General features: G+C 36.4%; 1 protein-coding gene across 3 annotated transcripts in view; it reads right to left on the reverse strand.

Moving 5' to 3' along the window:
• The window catches only part of FAM179B (family with sequence similarity 179, member B), a 120,841-nt gene that overhangs the window by 53,315 nt on the left and 41,948 nt on the right, over positions 1-25,578 (reverse strand). For all 3 annotated transcript variants that reach the window (XM_014548198.1, XM_014548196.1, XM_014548199.1), the window contains exons 4-9: positions 25,206-25,508; positions 22,978-23,237; positions 20,254-20,486; positions 16,858-16,958; positions 9,367-9,516; positions 2,351-2,449 (exon numbers count right to left, since the gene is read on the reverse strand). In XM_014548198.1, the coding sequence (XP_014403684.1) occupies positions 2,351-2,449; positions 9,367-9,516; positions 16,858-16,958; positions 20,254-20,486; positions 22,978-23,237; positions 25,206-25,508 (1,146 nt within the window). The remainder of the gene's footprint in view (positions 1-2,350; positions 2,450-9,366; positions 9,517-16,857; positions 16,959-20,253; positions 20,487-22,977; positions 23,238-25,205; positions 25,509-25,578) is intronic.

Here is a 25,578-nt window from a genome sequence, read left to right on the forward strand (position 1 = left end):
GGTTCCTGCCTCAAACCCTGCCCTTACAGGAAACAGCTCCGGGAAACAGCTCGGGGGAGGGCGCAGCCATTGCCAAGACAACCCCTGCAGGATTGACTTCCTTCCGCTTGGTTGCCGCAGTTGTGGTCGTGATGAACACCACCCATAGTTTTTATATAAGTAGACTAGAGGCCCAGCGCACGATTAAATCGTGCTTGTGTAAGGTCCCCTAGGCCTAGCCTGCCATCAGGGCCATGTCCACTGCCCCCAGACGCTTCGCATGCTCCGTGGATGCTACCAGTGCCCCACGACTCTCCACAAACTCTGCCGGCACCCTGCGATGCTCCAGGGATGCTTCTGGTGCCTCGTGACGCTCCGCAAACACTGCTGGAGCCCCACGACGCTCTGGGGACACTGCCAGCGCCCTGTGACACTCCGCTGACACTGCCGGAGCCCTTTGAGGGGGGCCCAAGAGGTGCTCCATGAACCTCCTGGTGACCGGTTCTTTGGTCATTATGGTATTACGGCCACTGGCCTTTAATAATATAGAGGACCGGTGCATGGATTTGTGCACTGGTGGAGTCCCTTGGCCTGGCCTGAGCCCTCTTGCAATATAGGACCCCTCGAGGGATGTTGGACTGCTGGTTTTGGCCCGATCCCCGCAGGGCAGGCCGAGAGACCCCACCAATACATGAATCCATGCACTGGGCCTCTAGTATGCATATAAGATCTTTGGTTAATCTCTTCCTGCCTTCCCCCCTTCCGCCTTCCCTCTGAGATTCATCAGTCTGTTCCATGTTTCTATGCCTGTGTGTTGAGCATCTTCCCCCTGGTGGTCAGTGTGCATCATAGCTACCGGCAGAACGATCGGACGGTTGCTTAGGCTTTTATATATACAGATTAGAGGCCTGGTGCATGCATTTGTGCACCGGTGGGGTCCCTCAGCCTGGCCTGTGGGGATTGGGCCGAATCAGTGCACCGGGCCTCCAACATGCCTCTAGTAAAGTCTAAAAGCAAATGCACTAATAAGAGTATTATAAGACATAATATCAAATGAGATCATGTAAGTACTGAATTCACAGGAAGGAAAGGCTGTTGTGAGTTGGGTGTTAAACATAGTTTCAAGAAGAAAGGATTTGCCTGGCTTGCATGGCTCAGTGATTGAGCTTCTACCCATGAAACAGGAGGATTTCTATTCCTGGTCAGGGCACATGCCCGGGGTTGTGGGCTCGATCCTCAGTTAAGGGCATGCAGGAGGCAACTGGTCAATGACTCTCATCATTGATGTTTCTTTCTCTTTCTTTCTCTCTCTCTCTCTCTTTTTCTCTCTCCCCCTCTCACTCTCCCTCTCCCTCTCCATCCCTGTTCTCTCTGAAATCAATTAAAAAATAATTAAAATAAAAAAATAAAAGAATATATATTTTTAAAAAATAAAAAAGAAGCAAGGATTTGAGCTGGGATTGGAAGACACAATGGATTTGGAGACCAGAGGGAGGGAAGGATATCCTATGAAGGTAAGTATGCTTGTAAGCAGAGTTGAACAAGTATAAAGCATGAATGTGGAGTGAATAAATTAGTTTGGTTTGGTACAAAGCAAGTAGAAAACTAAGAGAAAATAAGTTTGTAAGAGTAGGTTGGAGTCAATCTGAGGAGGGCCTTATAATGACTTAATAAGACTCTATCAGGTAAAGAAGTCAGGAAAGCTTTTCAGACATTTCATTCTTTTTACCAAAAATAAGATGTATATCCTCAGTGCCTATCATCACATTCTAGTTTTTCAATTAAAACAGAGTCTAGCTGGGATGTGCTAAGTAACTTGATAGGGAATCCTTTCTCAATGTATATGGATGTCAGATCATGTTTTACACTTTAAATATCTTACAATTTTGTCAATTAAGTATCAATAAAGCTGGAAATACTCCATCTACTTTTAAAGGATATTTGCAAATATGTACTATAAAGGTCTCCTAATCCCCCTAAGATATAACAGGTGTTAACTCTAATTTGGTTAGACACTATATAAGTGGTAGTAAATTTATATTAATTTGTATTGATCCCTAAATTCATAAATAAGGACTACCATTTGAATTTAAACTATGGTAAAACTGTCTTAGCTATCCTAAAAGTGCCTTAGATGTTTCCAAACTGTAGTTGTTATGTACATAAAACATCTCTCTGAAAATTACTGACATGAGTTACTGTAGTTTCACTAGAAATGTGAAGTATTCACTTCTAATTCTTTCAATTTAATAACTTTTCAAAAAGGAAGTTCTATTCACCACCTGAACCAAACTCTCTTCTTTATTCAGATACTTTGCTTGTGAGTGAAGAACATGAAATACAATTAAAAAACTAAATAGATTTGAAATACCTTTTCCAACAACTACTACTGAATCTTCTGATAAGGTATTTGTGGATGTGAAGTCAAAACTGGTAATATGTTGTAAATTTGATGATGACCCTGTAAATCCTAAAGAAAAAAAAAAACACCCACATTAAAAAATATATAGTATTTTGGGATATCATAATATGGTCTTTTAAAAATTTATTATATACAAAGAATTTAGAATTTATATATTCACACATGCTCATTAATTCAATAAATATTTATAATTTGAATACCTAATATAGACTAGGCACCTTAAGAAGTTTATACATGCCAGTGTTAGTGGGAAAGATACACAAGAAAATAATCACATGCCCAGCCAGTGTGGCTCAGTGAAAAGACATATATCCAGATGTTATTTATAACGGCGAAGATATGGAAGCAACCTAAGTGTTCATCAACAGATGAGTGGATAAAGAACAAGTGGTACATATATACAAGGAAATGTGACTCAGCCATAAAAAAGAATGAAATCTTGCCATCTACAACATGGATGAACCTAGAAGGTATTGTACTGAGTGAAATAAGTCTGACAGAGGAATACAGTGCCATATGATTTCACTTATATGTGGAATCTAAAAATAAAATAAATGAACAAGCAAAACAGAAAGAGACTCGTAGACACCAAGAACATTTTGATAGTTGCCAAATCGAAGAGAAAGGGATTGCAGGGATGGGTGAAAAAGGTGAAGGGATTATGAAGTCCAAATTGATAGCTATATAATAGTCATGGGGATGTAAAGTACAGCATAGGGAATATAGTCAATAATATCGTAATAACTGTGTATGGTGTCAGATGGGTACTAGATTTATCAGGGTGATCATTTTAAGTTATATAATGTCTAATCACTGGGCTGTACACCTGAAACTAATATAATATTGTAAGTCAACCATGAGAAATAAAAAATTATTTAAAGTAAAAAAAGAAGAGAGCACAACAACAGTAAGAGAAAAATAATTGAAAAACCTGTTTATGTATACTCATACCTTTGTATGAACAAGAAAAAAGGCAGAAAAAAATTATATATAAGTGAAACTGACAAAAATAGTTAATAAATAAAATGTGAGAGAGAAAAAATTAAGCAGATAGATTACTTTGCTAACTTGCTAAAGATAATGACTTGTTTTGCTTATGCGCAAACATGACAAAGATTAAAGAAAGAAACCCATGTAGTTTATCATATTTCATATTTTTCTTTAACTATAGTTTGGAATAATCAAAATTAATGTGCATCGTTTCAGCACATGCCAACTAACAGAAACATCTGACAGCCCCCAAAGATGTTCAGTAACAAAGAGAAGCAAATGTCAGTAAATGAAACAATTTACTCAATAGCCCACAAACATAAAATCTATATATAAACTATCAAGAGTTGGCTGAATAATTAGATAAATCACAGGAAATAGATAAAGAACAAGTTATCTATAAGTAATTTAATTTTTGTTATGAGAGAGGCTGACATAACTAATCATTTTTAATGTTACTTTTACTTTTTACACTATATTTTCTTCTAAACAAAGATGTATTGAAAGAAATATTGCTCAAATCTCACTTGGGAAATATAAGGAAAAAATATTCTTAAAAGACACTTTACATATAAACTATCCTTATACAATCTCTTTTTGCTACTTCTATTCAATTCATTCAACTAGAGAAAAATATTAATGCATGGAATCTAGTTTGCTAACACTTCAAGCATTCATCATTAATAACTTTCTCAAGTTATTCATTGGGGCTCTAAGTTGTTATTATGTTATTAAACAGGTTCAAAAGGACAACCAGCAGAGGAGAGGAATGGAAAAAAGACAAAATTCTGAGATCTTATCTTACAAAAGTCTGAAGTTTCCTGCAATATGAATTCACTCACATATACAACTCATTGGCATACTTCTTTGGGAAGTCTTTTCATTCCCTGCACCACTGCACTCAGTATTTACTTTAACCAGATTATTTGAGAATGCAAGTTTTTTTTTTTTTTTTAGGAATGACATGAAAAAAAGGACATACTTCTAAGTTTTGATTTGTGATCAGTCCTGATTGATTACATATCTAGGACTAACTTCAAAGCTTGATGAGTTGGGGAACTGACAAACACTAGCTAAGCTTATGTTCTCTTTCTTTTTTAAAAAAAAAATTATCTTTATTGTTGAAAGTAGTACAGATGTCCCCTTTTTCCTCCCATTAACTCCCTCCACCCTGCTCCCACCCCCTCCCCAGGCCCTCACAGCACTATTGTCTGTGTCATAGGTTATGCATATATTTATATATGTTCTTTGGTTGTTTGAATTTGAAGGAGAGTACTTGAAAAGGAGGCAGCTATCAAGTCATTGGGCACTATTACATAGATATCAAGAGAAAGCAGTGTAGCAGATGCAGTGACAATGAAATAATATATTCCTGTAAAGGCTTCTCATTCCTTGTAAGGTAAAGTTTAGATCTCCATCATGGCTTATTCAGGCCTATATGATCTGGCCCCTACCTACCTCTCCAACTCTAATGCCAACCACTATCTATATCAACCACTAAGTATCAGCCACACTGCCTCTCTTTTTCTTTACCAAACAAATCGCTTTTAATTAAGGACCTTTATATTTGTTCTTTCTTTTGCTTGGAATGCTTTCACTCTGGCTTTGATTGGCTTTTTCTCATTAATTAGACCAAATGGTACTTTCTTATTTATGCCTTCATTGGCTACATAATCTAAAGTAACTCCCATATTGAGTTTCTTTCACATCACCTGTTTTGTTTTCTTCATAACACTATTTTAATATTTAAAATTATTTTTTTTTCTTGTTCATGCACTGTTCCTCTTGCATTATCTGTCAGCCCCATGTTAAGTGTCTTAAAGGCCAAGACATTTTTCACTATTGCATAGCACTTAAAACAGTGCCTGGCACAAAATAAGAGCTCCATAAATATTCTAAAATAATGGGATAGATAAAATAATTAATTAAGATGGTCTTAATACAGACATATCTAGGTTTCTAGCTACACCCAAATTTGATGATACATTTTCCATTTCTTTATACCAATTTGTGATACTGAAAATATGATTTCAGAAAAATAAAACATTTTCAAAGTCTAAGTTTAGAGTTTCTCTGAACCACATTTGGCTGTTAGTGATTTAAACTATATGATTGTGCCCAGCCATTGTGGCTCAGTGGTTGAGTGACAACCCAGGAACCCTGAGGTTATTGGTTCAGCTCCTGGTCAGAGCACATGCCGGGTGCAGATGTGTAGGAGGCAGCAGATCGATGATATTCTTCTCTGATGTATGTTTTTCTCTCTCTATCTCCCTCTCTTTCTCTCTCTCTAAAAATCAATAAAAACATATTTTAATAAAATAAAATATATGATGGCAAATATATGAAACCAATGCAGTGGTTCTCAACCTTCTGGCCCTTTAAATACAGTTCCTCATGTTGTGACCCAACCATAAAAGTATTTTCGTTGCTACTTCATAACTGTAATGTTGCTACTGTTATGAATTGTAATGTAAATATCTGATATGCAGGATGGTCTTAGGCCACCCCTGCGAAAGGGTCATTCGACTGCCAAAGTGGTCTCGACCCACAGGTTGAGAACCGCTACATAAGGTACAGAAATCTATTTTAAAATTTAATATAAATCTTAATTTCAATTAGAAAAATAGAATTATCATAAATCTTCCATTGATTTTGCATTTAACACAAATTATATGTTTTAAAACAGGGGTCCTCAAACTTGCCGGGAGCCGGTCCATCCTTGCTGCTTGACACAGTCACTGCAGGGAAGAAACATCTGCACAGCATATGTTTCAAGGGACCTGGCGTATATGGCATACTGTTCTTAATATGTTTCGAGAATGCAAGTTTTGAGTGATTATGCCCAAGGCTACACTATTAATTTTGGTTGGCTCATCACCACTCCATTCCTTTAACATGTGGCACTCAGCACCTTCACTCATTCATTCATTTACTCTTCACCCGAGGATTTTTTTTGTATTTTTTAGAGAGAGAGAGAGAGAGACAGACAGACAGACAGACAGACATTGATGGGTTGCCTCTCCTACATGCCCCACCAGGGATCGAACCCAAAATCTAGGTATGAACCCTGACCGGGAATCTAACCCACAAACTTTTGGTGTTTGGGACAATACTCCAACCAACTAAGGCACCCCGCCAGGGCTGAACACCTTTATATACAAAGCATAAGACTAAGAGAGATATAAAGATAATAGTGTCTTTACTTTTAAGTATTTTGTCCTGCTTCAGGCTAGTAGAGTAGGGAAAGTAGCAGGAGAGTAGGGAAAGCTTTCTAAAGAAACAGCTTTTAAACCAGTATTCTAAAAGTAGACATGATCTGGACATATTAAGATTGGGAAAAAGAATGTAGGAAGACTATACATACTAAAAAAAAAACTACTATTAAAAATGCTAGAGCACAGGGCATGAAAGAAGGATAATAGTAAGAATTAATGCAAAAAGTTAAACTACATAGCCCTGGCCACTGTGGCTCCCTTGATTGGAGGGTAATTCAGTACAAGGAAAGGTCGCAGGTTTGATTGCCAGTGAGGGCACATACTTGGGTTTCCGGTTTGATCACTGGTCGGGGCACATACGGGAGGCAATCCATTGATGTTTCTGTTTCTTTCTCTCTCTCTTACATTCTCTGAAAATAAGAGGCAAGACGTTTTATTAGATCCCAGGGTGTGGTAATGAAGGCCCAAATTAAACTGAGAAGTACTTGTAGGAGGGGTTGGTCACTGACTGAACTTGAAGAGTAAGGAGAAGATGACTCTAAAGTTTTAAGTCCCCATAACTGGGACATGCTGATGCTGCTAACAGAAATGGATAACAAAGGTAGAGCAACAGGTCTGGAAAGAAAAGTAAGTTTGGTTTTGAACATGTATATTCTTGTTGACCAGATCTAGTGCATATTTGGTTTAGAATTAGAAGCCTGAGTCCAATCAGTATGGTTCAGTGATTGAGCGTCGACCCAGGAACCAAGAGGTCGCCCATTAGATTCCTGGTTGGGCCTGGGTTGTGGCCTGATGCCCAGTGGGAGGCATGCAGGAGGGAGCAGATGGATGTTTCACTCTCATTGATGTTTTTATCTCTCTCCCTTCCTCTCTAAAAATCAATAAAGACATTTAAAAAAAATTGAAAGTATGAGTGTGAAGTAATTTTCTGGAGAATTAGCTGCTGGTCAAAAGATATACATATTTTTATGATTTTGCTGTATAAAAAAGAATACCATTAGCAGTGAATGAATATATTCAGCAATTATTTCAAAACAATTACAAAGCACGGCCAGTATGGCTCAGTGGTTGAGCGACCTATGAATCAGGAGGTCACGGTTCCATTCCCGGTCAGGGCACATGCCCGGGTTGCGGGCTTGATCCTCAATGTGGGGTGGGCAGGAGGCAGCTGATTAATGATTCTCTCTCATCATTGATGTTTCTATTTCTCTCTCCCTGTCCTTTCCTCTCTGAAATCAATAAAAAATAAAAAAAGTTATGAAAAAGAAAATTTAAAAATTATATGTTAGGGTAAGGATTGCCTTTGGAAAGAAAAGTATATTTTGTATTTGATTTTCTTTACATGAAAAATAAAATATGCAAGAAAACATGAAACAACTCTGTCATTCTCTTCTTTAAATATGTTTTTATTGATTTTTAGAGAAAAGAAGGGGAGGGAGAAAAAGATAGAAACACCAGTGATGAAAGAGAATCATTGATTGGCTGCCTTCTGCATGCCCCCTATAGGGATCGAGCCTGTAAACTGATGGGGAATGGAACCATGCCCTTTTGGTTCATAGGTCAACATTCAACCACTGAGCAACAACTGCCAGACTCCTGTCATTCTCTTTTATAAAAACAATGAACAACTGATCTCCTTGACAAAGCAAAGATATAGAATTACATTATGGATTAAATTGTAAGAAATGTACACAAAAAAGAAAAGTTTCTAATCAATTTCTCTCTTACTCAATTTAAGTTATTTACTGCAAAATTATACATGTCCTGGAATGCCTGCACACATATGACTTAAGATCTCAGAAATAAGAAAAGTTGACCTTATTACAACCCTAGTTGCTATACATGAAAAATGACAGCTCCTTACACTTACCAGATGATTACAATGCTTAAATACAGGTTACTTCTAATTATTCTATTTAAATATTTATACCCTTAAAAAATCACTTACTCCTTGCCCTGGCCGTGTGACTCAGTTGGTTGGAGTGTCATCCCGTGCAATGAAATTTGGTTGCCCATTCGATTCTTGGTGCGGTCCCAAACCTAGGTTGTGGATTTGATTGGTGGGCATATACATGGGAGGCAACTTTCTCATATTGATGTCCCTCTCTCTTTTTTCTTCCTCCCCCTTCCTCTCTCTAAAGTCAATAAACATATCATGAGGTGAGGATTTAAAAAAATCACTACTCCTTAACCTAAGGGAAATTTTTAAAATGCAGCTGTAATAAGATCTCTGAAAAAATGGAAAGAGCAGTCACAGAGATGCTACTTGCTACTAAAACAAACAAACAAAGAATGTGAATTGTTAGTGATAATAAAGAAGCCTTCCCAGGTTCTACCACATGAAAATTATATTCCAGTTTCCATAGTTTTACTCCATTGTTACAACCTACGTAGGCATCTGAGAGTCATTTACTCACATGATTTCTCCACCCATTTTAGTGGTAAAATGTCTTATTAAAAAAAGTGTGTGTGTGTGTGTTCTGGGGGAGGCAGTGTCAGTAGGGATTCCCTACTTTTAACCTACTGGGCAGTTGCTTCTCTGCACTGGCTCCTCAGGCAAGCCCATAAGCCAATACATGAATTATGTGTTCTCCTACTTAGTAAAATTATTTAAGCAACAACATATTAGCAGAAGGGTAAGAGAAAAAATTTCAAAACTGAGAAATTTCAATCAATGTTTCTCCAATGGCAAGCTTAGGGAGGATTCTGATTTAGAGACAATCAGTCTTAAAAAATTAACTTGCTATAAAATTTACTAACCTTTTGTATGCTTATGTCTTGGGTGTTCCTTATTTTGTATTTTTAAAACACTAGAGGAAATGTCATGTGACCTAACATCTTCAAAATCACCACATTCAAACCCATAGTTCATACGTTGACCAATTATGCTTACGTTGGATGTTGTAATCCCTACAAAATAAAATAACAAAAATATTTATTTGAATGATTTAGGTAATATGATAGAGATATATATCTCCCCTCTAAATCTATCTTGCCTTCTACCCTTTTAAAAATGTCAGTAACATAACAATAGAAATTATAACATTATAGTAATTTTAAAAGTTTTACCTTATTTTAAATTTTGTATTACTTTTTACTTACTAGCAGATAAGAACATTTATTATAAGCCATACTACAACATTTTACAAAACAGGCTTTAAAATTACAATGAAATATAAAATTCAATGTTGAAAGAGATAATAAAATACATATATTTTAAAAATATGACAAGCATTTCATGTTTAAATGACATTTTAAATTTTACAGCAAAAAGAAAAATTTTAAGTCTAAAATGTTTAAACTGTGTCTTGAGACATCCTTTGCATTGAAAGGCTGTTGGTTTGACACTCCATTCTTTTCTTAATATATATTTTTATTGACTTCAGAGGGGAAGGAAGAGGGAGAGATAAAAACATCAATGATGAGAGAATCATTAATTGGTTGCCTCCTGCACACCCCCGACTGGGGATCAAGCCCACAACCCAGGCATGTGCCCCGAACTTGAATCAAACCGTGACCTTCTGGTTAATAAGTTGATGCTCACCCACTGAGCAACACCGGCCAGATTATCTCCCATTCTTGTGTAATGGGTCTATACTGGTCTGGCTGGTGAGGCAGTAAACTACATGGTGAATAAGAGCTCAGAATCTGGAATCTTACTTCCTGGCTTTATTGTTTGAAAATATTTTCTTTTTTAAAAATTTATTTTAGAGAAGGAATACAGGAGAGAGAAAGAGAGAGAAAGAGACAGAAAGAGAGATGGAGAAACATGGGTGTGAGAGGTAAATCAATTGGCTGCTTCCCATACTCGACCCGACCAGGGATCCACCTGCAACCTAGGTATGTACCCTGACTGGGAATCTGACCTGAGACCTTATGGTCCACAGGAAGACACTCCAAGCAACTGAGCCCCATTGGCCAGGACCCTGGCTTTAAAACATAGTACCACCACTTAAAATGCTGACAGAACCTGGGCAACACACTTAACCTTATTTGTAAAATGGGTATAACAGTAAGACTTCTTCCAGAACTGTTGTGAGGATGAAATTAAGAAAATAGATGTAAAGGGTTTAGCAAAGTGCCTAGCATATTATAAATACCCAAACAAATCAAAACCTTAATGTAGGCCTCCTTTTAACAAATATCAAAAATTTAATCTATATGTTTGGATGTTTAAACTGACCACCCTATGCTAATACTCTGCAGCTGTGAAAACCACTGTGTACTAAATGAAAGTCCTAGGCAATATATATTTGAGTCACCATCCATTTTTATATATAGCTCCTATGTAAACCATTAAGCAGTGATAACAACATATGTTTTTAACATTGTTGTGGGTATTTTAATAAAACGATAATGAGGAGAGGAGGTGGGTGGTTGCAGGGGGGCTAGAGAGGACTATAAAGGGCACTGGGTCAGCTCATAGAGAATGATTTAAAACTATCTGATAACAGCCTGGCCAGAATGGCTCAGCTAATTAAGCATCATCCTGTGCATTGAAACGCTGTTGGTTTGATTCCTGGTCAGGGCACATACCTGGGTTGTGAATTCAATCCCCAGTCCTGGCACTTATGGAAGGCAACCAATTGATGTTTATCTCTCACATCAATATTTCTCTCTCCCTTTCTCTCTCTCTTCTTCTCTCCCTCTCTCTAAGCAATGTCCTTGGGTGAGGATTGAAAATAATCTGATAAATAAATTATAGAGAACTTCCAGGAATAAAGTGCCTATCTTTCCAAATTCTTCTAAGTTTTAAAAAAATATATATTTTATTGATTTTTTACAGAGAGGAAGGGAGAGGGATAGAGAGCTAGAATCATCGATGAGAGAGAAACACCGATCAGCTGCCTCCTGCACACCCCCTACTGGGGATGTGCCCACAACCACAGTACATGCCCTTGACTGGAATTGAACCTGGGACCCTTTAGTCCGCAGGCCGACGCTCTATCCACTAAGCCAAACCAGTCAGGGCTTCTTCTTAGTTTTGATATTCATAAAGTAAGCATCATAAAGATACTGGCTTTGAGTGGAAATGGTTTCTATTAATAGGTGAGACTAATCGTTAAAACCAAGAGCTGGTTCTTTAGGGATGTTCTTTTTAAGCATATACATATATTTTTATTGATTTCAGAGAGGAAGAGAAAGGGAGAAAGAGAAACATCAATGATGAGAGAGAATCATTGATCAGCTGCCTCCTGCACACTCCCTACTGGGGATCCAGCCCACAACCCAGGCATGTGCCATGACTGGGAATCCAACTGTGACCTCCTGATTCATAAGTTGATGCTCAACACTGAGCCATGCCAGTCGGCTAAGAGCTGGTTCTTTTTTATTTTTATTGATTTCAGAGAGGAAGGGAGAGGGAGAGAGAGACAGAAACATTAATGATGAGAGAGAATCATTGATCAGTTGCCTCCTGCACGCCACCTACCGGGGATTGAGCCCGCAACCCGGGCATGTGCTCTTGACCAGAATAGAACCTGGGACCCTTCAGTCCACAGGCCGACACTCTATCTACTGAGCCAAACCAGCCAGGGCTAAGAGCTGGTTCTTTAAAAAGCTAAACAAAAATGACAAACCTTTAGCATCATACTTCCTGATTTCAAACTATATTACAAAGCTAGTAATTGAAGCAGTGTGGTATTGGCATAAAAACAGACACATAATTATTGAAACAGAACAGAGAGCCCAGAAATAAAACTAGTTATACATGGTGAGTTAATTTACAATAAAGGAGCCAATAATATACAATAGTGAAAGGACATTCTCTACAATAAATGGTGTTGGGAAAATTGGACACCACATCCAAAAGAAAGAAACTGATTATCTTACAAACTACACAAAAAATTAATCCAAATGGATTAGATGATAAGCTCATTGACATCAGTCTTGGAGATAAGTTTTTGGAATTAACACCAAAACCAAAGGCAACAAAAGCCAAAAATAAGCAAGTGGGATTACATTAAACCAAAAAGCTTCTGCACAGCAAAGCAAACCAACACAATGAAAAGGCAAATTACAGAATGAGAAAAAATACTTGCAAATCATATAACTGGTAAGGGTTTTAATATCCAAAATATATTTTAAAAACTCATGCAACTCAATCTCAAAAAAACCCCAAACAATCCAATTTAAAAATGGGCTGAAGATCTGAATATAAATTTTTCCAAAGAAGATATAAAAATGGCCAACAGACACATGAAAAGATGCTCAACATCACTAATCTTTAGGTAAGTACAAATAAAAATCATGATATATTACCTCACACCTGTTAGAATAGCTATTATCAAAAAGACAAGAAATAACAAGTATTGGTGAGGATGTGGAGAAAAGGGAACACTTGTGCACGGTTGGTGGGAATGTAAATTAGTGCAGCCACTATGGAAAACAGTATGGAGGTTCCCCCCAAAAACTAAAAACAGAACTACCATATCATCCAGCAACTTTGCTTCTGGGTATATAACCAAAAAAACCAAAACCACTGCCTTGAAAAGATATCTGCACTTCCATGTTCACTACAGCATACTTTATGATAGCCAAGATATGAAAACAACTTAAGTGTTCACCTATGGTTGAATGGATAAAGAGATGATATAGAGACACAATGGAATATTATTTAGCCATAATAATAAAATCTTGCCATTTGCAACAATATGGATAAAGCTTGAGGGCAATATGCTAAGCAAACTCAGACAGACAGAAAAGGCAAATACTGTATGATCTCCCTTATATGTGGAACAAAAAACCCTCATAGATAGAACAGATTGCTGGTTGCCAGAGGAGAGGGCTGGGGATGGGCCAAATGAGTGAGGGAGTCAAAGGTACAAATTTCCAGTTATAAAATAAATAAGTCATGGGGATTTAATTCATAATATTGTACTGCATATTTGAAAGTTGCTAAAAGAGTAGATCTTAAAAGTTCTTATCTAAGAAATAAAATTCTATACCTGTGTGGTGACAGATGTTAATTAGATTTGTGGTGATCATTTTGCAATGCATACAAATATTGAATCATTATATTATACACCTGAAACTAATATAATGTCTTATATCAATTACATCTCAATTTAAAAAAAATAGATGATACCAATATAATGCTACGGGAAAAAAGTTTACTATAATATCATTCAGAAAATTTAGCACTATGTGCTATAATAGATAGTGGTAGAATATATGTGGAAATATTTATTGTAAGTGCTGTTGTAAGAACAGATTAGGTTTATGGTTTTTACATAATTATTTTTGTTTTTGTCTTCAGATAGTCTTTATTATTTTTTTATTTTAACAATTAAATAATAAACTTGTAGAAACTATTTGCTTACTGAAAAGGAAACAAACCCCATCCCACGTAAGCAAAAAATATAAACTCAAGTTTATAAAACCCTAAACCAGCGGTTCTCAACCTGTGGGTCGCGACCCCTTTGGCGGTCGAGGACTCTTTCACAGGGGTCGCCTAAGACCATCCTGCATATCAGATATTTACATTACAATTCATAACAGTAGCAACATTACAGTTATGAAGTAGCAACAAAAATAATTTTATGGTTGGGTCACAACATGAGGAACTGTATTTAAAGGGCCAGAAGGTTGAGAACCACTGCCCTAAACCATTAGCAACTTGGCATTTTGACAGTATATTACATTTAACCAAGAATATCCTATACTGAATTCAATAAGTGTTTCTAAAACTTGATCCTAGAAATACCTAAGTTGTTAAAAATACAGATCACTAACCCTAAAGATTGATTCATTAAGTGTGAGGCGAGGACCTAGAATCTGTATGTCATATGCATTCCTGGTTATTCCTAGGATTAGGCAAGTTAGAGAACCATTAAATATTAGATAATGTTGAAAAACACAGAATATTGCCTTTTGAAGTATGTACTGTTGTAAGAATTATCACTCTAACATAACTTAAATGACTCACAAGGTCACAGAACTAGGTTCTGAGGGAAACACACTAGAATTTCTAAGTCTATTCTTTTCTACTTCCAAAGACATTCTTCCAAACGAGGGCTCCACTTTTATAAACTAGATACAACCTAGCAATAGCATGTTTCTTCAAATGTATATAAATATTTGTAAAGCTATAAATAAGTTATTAGAACAATCAGCCTTAAAAAAGTATTGAAGAGTAAGTTTATGTATTGTATTTCTTTATGTCTTCCCTTTAGGGGAACTAATGCCAAGTGTCCACTATGCATTAGGTGCTTTATATATTATACACCTAAATCTTCAGTACCCTTCTCAAGGTTTACATTATCAGACAAGGAAACTGAGTTTCAAAGTGGTTAAGTAACTTGCACAGTTCATGAATATGGTTATTAAATATTAAATTAGGATTATAGCTAGAGTCTTTCAGATTCCAAAGCACATACATTGTCTCCCTGGGCCTAGTAGAGCTCTTTGTTGAATACTACCTTTGTGAAAGCCAGTATACCAGGCACAAATGGTTGAGTTGGGCACTTGTGATTATGACAGAAACTTGGTAGATAATTTAGAGGTAAATAATCTCTGGGAATCAAGACTCTGAGAGTCCAAAAAAGTAAAACAACTGAAATACCAATATAAAGATGTCAGTGCAAAATGTAATACCACAAAAGAATGAACAATTTTATTTATGAATTGGGGAAGGCTGCCCAGAAAGAGCAACTGAACTGTTTTCACACCTGAATAAGTGTGATGTGAATTCCAGATTTCATCCAGAAGAAATGGTATGCACCATTGCAAAGAGATAGGAAAAGGTATTGAAGATGATCTAATTTAACTGGAACACAAGATACAAAGAGGGAAGTAAAAGATGAGGCTGGAGAGGTGGGCAAGGGCCAGATCATGGAAAAATGTCCTGAATAAATTTAGGCTGGGCAACACAGTCAGATTTACACTGTGGGGAATAGATTGTAAGTGAATGAGACTACAGCTGGAGAGAAATCTTAGGAGGCTAAGTAGGTAAGAAATGATTAAGAGTGATAGTGGGAATCAAACTGAGATGAATTTAAGACATATTTAATAGCAAGAAATTAATAATTATAGCAAACAATTAGCTACATATATAGCTTTTTAGGACGGTAAAGTAGCCTTAAAAGTTGATAGGATTTTTATACTGCGATCATGTGAAAATAAGCATTATATCCTAATTTGTTATCATTTATTCATAATTCCATACAGTTTACTAATCATAAAAAAATCATATGCAGTTCCCATCCTAAATAGACCAGAATCCAAATATTTTTCTAATTGATTACTAATAAATTATTTTTTTATGAAAAATGATTATAAATTAGAGACTTCTAGGTTAGTTCACAAAATGTTTAACATAAGATACACATGAACTCAACTACTAGTTAAATTTTTAAAACTAATTTATAATAATTTTTCATAAAAAATAATTTATTAGTAATCAATTAGAAAAATATTTGGATTCTGATCTATTTAGGATGGGAGAGCATTATGCTAAGTGAAATAAGCCAGTGAGAGAAAGGTAAATATCACATGATCTCAATCATTTGTGGAATATAATGGACAACATAAACTGATCAACAAAAACAGATCCAGAGACAGAGAAGCATTCAATGGACACAGACATTAGGGGGGTGAGGGCATGCGTGGAGGGGTGAGGGGCAATGGGGGGGATAATGACACATTTGTAATACCTTAATCAATAAAGAAAAAAAAAAGAAATTGTCTTTTGTGATGTTCAGTGGTTCTCAAACTAAGCTGCCTATTAGAATCACCTGGAAAGCTTTCAAAAACTGATAGCCAGGTCTCTTTCTATATCAATTAAGTCTAAATGTCTAGGAGATATGGGCTTACAGGGAGATCATTTATTCAGGTAAATACTTTTTATAAAAAACATATATTTTTATTAATTTCAGAGAGGAAGGGAGAGGGAGAGAGAGAAACATAAATGACGAGAGAGAATCATTGATTGGCTGTTTCCTGTATGCCCCACACTGGAGATCGGGCCTGCAATCTCAACATGTCCCCTGACTGGGAATTGAACTGTGATCTCCTGATTCATAGGTCGATGCTCAAACACTGAGCCATGCCGGCTGGGCCAGGTAAATACTTTTTCTTCCAAGAATAATACAATATTTATTCTTGCCAAAATGTCTTTTTAAGGAGTTAAAAGGATTAGTCCTAATTGGTAACTATAAAATTCTAACTCTGAAATGTATCCATTATCATTTCTGACATCATTTAAAAATCATACTTTCTATAAATCACATTTATAAAACAGTCATACAATACCTGTACTGGGGCTTTGTTCAGCTATTTGAGAGATTTTATTCTTTCCAGAAGAAAGACTTGTTAGACAAAGTTTTGATCCAAATGTTGGTAATATGTCTGACCTACAATGAAACAAAATAATTTCAATAAACATTTAAGATTGAGAGTTATTCAACACTCTTAAATCAAACATTCTTTATACTTTTTATTAATTCACTAAACAGGCAGCAACAAGTATAAAAAACTATGGCTCAGAATGTTTTTTATATTTATATATATATATATATTTTCATTCTACTTATAGACTTCTAGGCAGGTCTTTTTTATATAACTTGCAGTTAAACACATTTCTTACTTATACACATATTTAGAGAGAAAATCATTGAGTATTGATTTTTGTTTTTATTCTTCAACCCAATGAAAGCAATGATTGCCTTGGGGAAAGTATATTGGCTACTTCCTGCATGCTCCCCACCGGGGGGGGATTGAGCTCACAACCATGGCATGTGCCCTGACCAGGAATTGAACTATGACCTCCTGGTTCATAAGTTGACACTCAATTATTGAGCCACACCAGCAGGGCAAGAATGGTTTTTATTGGTATTCCTAGTTTGCCTTTTGAACTTCCAATCTTTTGAACATACAGTCAATTCTTAATTAATCATGAGAGGACTGTCAAAGAAACTTAAACCCCCACCTAATCCTAGAAGAGTCCATTCCAAACTAAAACAAATGATTCTACATAATTATCTAATACTAGAGGCCCGGTGCACAAATTCGTGCACAGGTGAGGTCCCTTTGCCTGGCCGGCGATCAGGGCCAACGGGGGCCATGGGAGCACACTGACCACCAGGGGGAAGCTCTTATGTTGAGTGTCTGCCCCCTGGTGATCAGTGTGCATCATAGCGACTGGTTGACCGGTCGTTCGGTCACTAGTAGATACTATCTACCTTCATATATAATCTATATCATAAAAGGCCTGTGGTCGTGACACCATAAAAGCATCATGACCAAACAACTGGTCACCAGGAGGTGCATGGAACACCTCTTGTGGGCCAGGACTCGTGGCTTGCGTGGTGAGGTGGGGCTCGCGTGGGGCTGGCGGGGCCCACGGCTCACGTGGTGGAGGTGGGGCCCGCGGCTCATGCAAGGTGGGTCTGGGGTCCCGTGGCTCGCGCAGGGCGGGTCTGGGTATCATGCGATTTCACGTGCTGGGCCTCTAGTAATACAAAAATAGAGATTTAACTATGTGATAATACATCTGCAACAAGTGAGTTTAGTGAATGCCACTTTCTTCTTGGACTACCATTTGTTTATTTTCCTAACTTTATAAAGGCCTACAGGCCTTATTTCACAAAGAAAGCAGCCCTAGCTGGTTTGGCTCAGTGGATAGAGTGTTGGCTCCTGAAGGGTCTCTGGTTCCATTCCAGGTCAGGGCACATGCCTGGGTTGTGGGCTTGATCCCCAGTGAGGGGGTGTGCAGGAGGCAGCCAATCAGTGATTCTCTCTCATCGTTGTTTCTATCTCTCTCTCCTTCTCCCTTCCTTTTAAACTTAAATGTTTAAATGTGGAAATAGTGAACTCTTTAAAGATAATTCAGTCCATAGATGAGGGTATACTGAACTCAGTTCTTACTGAGTTCAATATCTGAAGAAAATAACTCTGAGACAATATAGGGAATAGTGAGTTCTAAATGTTATAGTATCAAATGAAGTCTCTTCCCAATTGTGTACCAAATTAGTTACAGGACCTTGCAACTGTAGTAGTATGTAACATAAAATTTCGCATTCATAAAGAAATATATGACAGAAGTAGGTAAGATAGCCATAATAATAAAGGGTCTACCACAAATATATATTTTAAATGTCTGGTAACTTAATGAAAAAATAGTTACATACTGATTCCAAATTCATTTTGTAAATATATAGCATTAGTCTACCTATGTAATTACAACAAGGGAATTTCCAGTAGAAAAAAAATTCCAACTGCAAAATAAGCTGCTATTTAAATTAAAAAATGATAAGGAAATCAAGAAATGAGAAACACATTCCACAACGGGACACAGTTTACTTCTATGAACTGCTGAAATAAAACACCCTTTTTCATTAAAGTTACTAGAACACTGGCTCTCTTTTGATTACACCAGTGGTCAGCAAACTGCGGCTCGCGAGCCACATGTGACTCTTTGGCCCCTTGAGTGTGGCTCTTCCATAAAATACTGACTTCTGCGCATGGGCCACGAAGTTTCAATCGCACTGTACATGCACGCCCGCATGTGGTATTTTGTGGGAGAGCCACACTCAAGGGGCCAAAGAGCCGCATGTGGCTCGCGAGCCGCAGTTTGCCGACCACTGGATTACACAATCTATATTTACCTAAATTATTGTGGTTCTAGCTCATTTAAGTGAAAATAATATTAATTTTAAATATTTACTTTAAAAATTATTTACTTGTAATAGCTGTATATAAACATGGTTCAGGTTGAAATCAAAGGAAAATAAAATTAAAAAGACTGACAACATTAACTGTTAAGTATATAAGAAAACTGGAACTCTCATACATTGCTTCTGGGAGTGCAAAATTGCACAAGCAATTTACTAGTAAAAGTTAAATATAACTCGCATACATTACTGCTGGGAGTGCAAAATTGCACAAGCAATTTACTAGTAAAAGTTAAATGTACATCAACCCTATAATCAAGCAATTTTACTCTTAGATTTTTGTCTAAAATAAAAAAGATAGGACTCCCTAAAATCCTAGAATAGAGTCACAGAGATCTCAAAAATCAAGATGGGATCACCATTTAAAACTTAGAGTTTACTGAGGTAATCTAAAAAAATTTGTCAAATTGCTATGCTGAAAAATAGATGGCTAGGACTCTAATTCTAACATTATTGTTTTAAGAAGACTTCTAAGAGGGCTGGGAAAGCTATGGCATGAAATCCTAAGTTTCTACAAAATAATGGAATAAGAAAACATAATAGTAAGGTAGCAGCTAAATGGAGTTTACCCATAAATTAGAGGAAATTGGTACTGAATTTAAAATGAAAGCAGTAATATCAGCTATAGGTCAATTGCCAAAGAGCAGTGATCCAGAAAAGAGCTAAGGAACAAGAAATATTGAGATAAATCTTAGATAGGTAAACGAAAAACTGATGCTGGGGGAACAGACTTTATACATATTAATTTAGGTGCTCTAGATTAGAGCTGGGGTTGTGTTCTCTCTCTCCACCCCCATCCCAAACCAACGTCAAGCAAAGTAAGATATGTAAACTTTTCCATTGTCTTTTAAATGTATTTCAACATTTTTAAAATTAGAAAATTGCTTTAAAGGGTTTTTTTTTCAAATATGATATTAGGGCTTTAGACTATAAACTACAGATTAGCATTCAAATATCAACTTAAAACATAAAATACATCATTCTATTCCCCTGGGGAGTTGTAGACAGAGAAGAAGTCAATGATTCTTGGCTGTAAACTCCACTTTCACTATAAGAGCTGATGTTTGGAGAGGAAGATCGAGATGGGGAGTCCATAGTCAAGTCGAGCTTAATTGCAGAATCAGGGCTTTCAAGATCTGAAGTACTGCCATTCAGTTTTGCTCTTTTCTTAGCTGCACTGTTACGAAGGGACCTAAGAGAGCTCTGCATCTAAGAAAAAATAAAAGCAATCAACTTTACAAAATAATTATATTACTAAAAGTTATCCTTAGATTTTAAAATCCATTAACTGTATCTATTTTTCCCCATTAACTATATCTAGCTAGCCACTCTTCTTTAATCCAGTAGTAACAAGATGGATGTTAACATATCTGCACATAGTATTTTTTAATATATATTTATTGATTTCAGAGAGGAAGGGAAAGGGAGAGAGAGATAGAAATATCAATGATGAGAGAGAATCATTGATTGGCTGCGACCTGCACAACCCCCATCAGGGATTGAGCCCGCAACTGGGGCATGTGCCCTTGGCTGGAATTGAACCTGGGACTCTTCAGTCTGCAGGCCGATGCTCCATCCGCTGAGCCAAACCAGCCAGGGCTGCACATAGTATAAATATAGATTTCATCACTTAGGTATTTATAAATAACCCACTATTTTATAAACCCTGTAAGAGAAGGATCTTATTATTTACCATGGTATTTCCAGCACTGGGCACAAAGATTAATAAATGAATCACTGAATTAGATGGTAGACAGTGGAGTGGGTTAAAGTCACAGAGATCCAGCTAATCTTAAGTCAACTGTGTGCTTATGTGACTATTTAGATGTTCTATGAGGTTAGCAAAAAGTAATCAATTTTTTAAAATTTAAAGTTCACATCCAGCCTGCCAGTGTTAGAATTCAGAAAATAATAGATCATTTTATTTAACTTCTGAAGCCAAGTATTTCTAGAAATGCAGAGTAGAAATCATTATCTGAAACTAATACATTAAGGTTGGGAATAGAAATCTGAACAAATTAAGGAACACAGAAATATACATAACTGTGCTTTGTTTATATTTTGATTATAACAATTATAATGGTTGATTCAATAGGATGCCACTTCCTTAGTAAATCTTTGAAAGATTGAATATCTAAAAAGAGTACTATCCTCTTACATTTACTAATAATTATATTTTTAAAATTACCCTTTCAATTATCCACTGAAAGAAAAAGGCCGGCCGAACCGGTTTGGCTCAGTGGATAGAGCATCAGCCTGCGGACTCAAGGGTCCCAGGTTCGATTCCGGTCAAGGGCATGTACCTGGGTTGCGGGCACATCCCTACTGGGGGCTGTGCAGGAGGCAGCTGATCGATCTCTCTCATCTATGTTCCTAACTCTCTATCCCTCTCCCTTCTTCTCTGTAAAAATTCAATAAAATATATTTAAAGAAAAAAAAAAGAAAAAGGCCTATTTTAAGTTACTGTAAAATCAATACAAAATGTATAATCAGATGAAATTTATAAATTATGTAGGTAAATGCCTTTTCTATAAGTTTGTTTTCTTAAATAAATCCCCTTCCAAGTACCACTGAAATAAAAAAAACCAGGAAAGATTTTTACAAGTAGTTAGAATTTGGAATGACTAACTCATTAAGAACCAATTTTGGCACTTTATTAGTTTTACACATGCTTAATGCTAAAGAAATGCTTTGAAAATAAGTATGCATCAGTATTTTATTGAGCAAGTGATCTGTGCATGATGCTTACAGCTTTAAAATCAGCTAAAAAAGACCCCATAATATCAACATCTAGTGTTTCAGTTTACATATTTAATGTAAAACACTTTTTAAACCTAAAATCAGGCAAACAAATGATAAAAAGAAAGCATTTATAAAAGCTGTGCTCTGAATCCAAAGTAATATAACAGCCACATTCTTTATCTGGCATATTAATATGTACAGAGTTATCATTTTGACAATACATCTGTATAATTTAAATGGAATAACCTAGCATTTAAAGATGAGTATCCAATATGATCTTAATTTCATAAAGATAAGTAATGGCCCTGGCCAGTTTTGCTCAGTGGATGGAGTGTCGGTCTGCGGACTCAAGGGTCCCAGGTTCGATTCCGGTCAAGGGCATGTACCTTGGTTATGGGCACATCCCCAGTGGGGAGTGTGCAAGAGGCAGCTGATTGATGTTTCTCTCTCATCAAAGTTTCTGACTCTCTACTCCTCTCCCCTCCCCTCTGTAAAAATCAATAAAATATATTAAAAAAAAAAGATAAGTAATGATGCACATATATGGACAAGGGACATGCTCAAGAATGGAGAGGAAACTATATTATGTTTCATTTATTTAAAAATGAAAACAAATATGACAAATTGTTCATTTGGGAGGGGTTAGTGCAAGAGTATATTGCTATATTATTCTTATTTTTAATTTAAAAAGTAATAACATATGCATAGAAGGAATACTTAAAGGAAAACACATTAGTGTTAACAGTTAATAATTCTGGGCATTAGGATTTGGTGTGATGAATTTTCTTCCTAGTACTTCACTAAAATTTCCACGTTTTCTATAATGAACATGAAATATTTTTATAAGCAAGAAAACATGTTATGGGATTAAAAACTACTTGATTTTTCCTTAGATAAAACTATTATATTATAGAAAATCACAAACATTTAAAAATTAAAAATGGTATTTGGTTCTAACCTCTTCTTGATCCAAATCTTTGTCCTTGATATTTAATTCTGAAAGATCAATTTTAACACTATCATTTTCACTTTTCCAAATATCATTAGGCTCTTTCTTTTTGGGTCCCACTGTGCTTAAATCGGTTTTATCAGGCAAAAGGCTGATTCCCCTTGGTATGGGAGGAACAGGCTTGGTCCCATTCAGGCCTCGTCGGGAAGATGATGATCTCACCAAGGCAGGTGTGAGTTGAACTGGAGGTTTTTCTTGAGAATTTTCCCCTGCATGAAAAATGCATATTTTACTTTTTAAAAAAATGTCCAGAGAAGTGGAAGTTTAAATCACAAATGCCTGGAATACAGTGTTTTAAAATTAAAAAGCACAATATCTTTTATTAGAAATAGATTACTACTTAAAATGAGATAAAAGTATCATTGTCTCCAAAAAAAATATAACAAAAATGAGCCACTTCACCCAGCTGGTGTAGCTCAGTGGTTGAGCGTCGACACATAAACCAGGAGGTCACCGTTTGATTCTTTGTCAGAGCACATTCCCAGATTTCAGGCTCAATCCCTAGTAGGGAGTGTTCAGGAGGCAGCCAATCAATGATCTTTCAGTCATTATTGATGTTTTTATCTCTTTCCTCCCTTTCTCTCTCTGAAATCAATAAAAACATATTTTAAAAAATTATAAAAAAAGGAGCCAACAGATATATTTAAACATGATTTGTTTATAAAAATAAAAATATGACATACCAAGTTAAATTTCTATCTTCATATACATCACCATGGCCAGTATTTGTATAGTAAAGTCCATAATAAGGCAGAAGAGCTACTTTTTTTGCTTGATTTAATTACATAAGCAACATTTGAAGGACTACCATATGCAAAACAGAAATACTGGTCACTGGAGAGAACAAGTTGCATAATGCCTCAGCTTTCAATAATATTTGATCTTGTAGGAAAGACAAATTCAGAAAGAAATTAATACAAGGAAATGAAGGTTTAGTGCTAACAGAAAGTGATAAAATTCACTATAAGTTAAAGTGACCTTATATTTATAAACTGGAACATTAGCATTGTGGGATAGTTTAAAGGTGAAATATCTTACCTCAGGCGCTGCGGATAGGAAAGCCTGTGGGATAAGGGGGTTGCCTTTAACAGACATTTTATTTTGAGACTGAATCTGTCTTGAATAAACTTATATGCTAATTTCATAATTAAAAGAATATTTTAATTCTCATCTGAGGACATGTTTAGACAGAGGAAGGGGGAAAGAGAGAGCGAAACATGGATGTGAGAGAAAAACACTGATCAGCTGCCTTCAGTATGTACCCCAACTGGGGATCGAACCAGCAACCCAGGTATATTTCCTAACCGGTAATCAATCGGCAACCTTTTGATGCATAGGATGATGCTCAACCAACTGAGCCATTCTGGCCAGGCAAGAAAAAAATATTTTGTTAAAAATAAATAGAAAACCCATTAAAATAATTTTAACATATCCTATATAATAAAAGGCTAATATGCAAATTGACTGAATGGCAGAACGACTGGTTGCTATGATGCTCACTGACCACCAAGGGGCAGATGCTCAATGCAGGAGCTTCCCCCTGGTGGTCAGTGCACTCCCACAGGGGGAGCACTGCTCAGCCAGAAGCTGGGCTCAAGGCTGGCAAGTGCAGTGGCAGTGGCAGGAGCCTCTTCTGACTCCACAGCAGCATTAAGGATGTCTGACTTACGGCTTAGGTCCGTGGGGAGCGGGCCTAAGCCATCAGTTGGAAATCCCCTGAGCGCTCGCTCCTGAACTGCGAGAGGGAGCAGGCTGGGCTGAGGGACTCCCCCTCCCCCTCTCCAGTGCACGAATCTCGTGCACTGGGCCTCTAGTATTAAATATTCAATAAATGTTGAATGATGAATAGATATTATAGTAAACATGAATGACATTTTATATTTGTAAAGCTAAAATTTTTAGTAGCTTCTCAGGCTGTTCATGTTCATGTCCAGTATAAAGCATTATTGTTTACCTAGTTCTGAAAAGGATTTTGAAGTGGCACTAGAAGAAAAAAGCAATTCACAATTTCAACTGAATTTTATATTACACATTTGATCTAATTAACATATGGTTATTTTCTTAAATATTTACTAATGCACAGAAAAATGTAATTTACAAGCTTTTAAAGATCTAACAACATAATTTTAAAATATAATCAAACATGCAAATGAATTTGAAAAAATATTAATTTTTACCATCATTTCTTCCTGTTGAGCCAGATGATTTTTGGCTGACAAGCTTTTTTTGAGGACTTGGCTTTGATAGTCCTTCAAAGCTTTTAAGAGGCCAGGAATTTGAGAAATTAACAGAATTATCTTGAGACTTCTTTGGAGACACAGTAAGAGATGTGTGTTTTGGGCTAGTTCGAGATGAGAGAGGATAGGATGGAAGGATGAAGGCTCCCGGGCTTGGATTTGGACCAGAGTATGATGAAATACATTCTGTTTGGTTACCAAATGTTGGCTGTGTCTTACTGCCAAAATTTAGGCTAGCATACACTATAATAAAACAAAAAAAATGTTATTCCCACTAAACTTTGAAACCAATGAAATAAACAAAAAATAAATA

Source organism: Myotis brandtii, unplaced genomic scaffold, assembly GCF_000412655.1.
Source record: "Myotis brandtii unplaced genomic scaffold, ASM41265v1 scaffold5, whole genome shotgun sequence".
NCBI classification, from domain to species: Eukaryota; Metazoa; Chordata; class Mammalia; order Chiroptera; family Vespertilionidae; genus Myotis; species Myotis brandtii.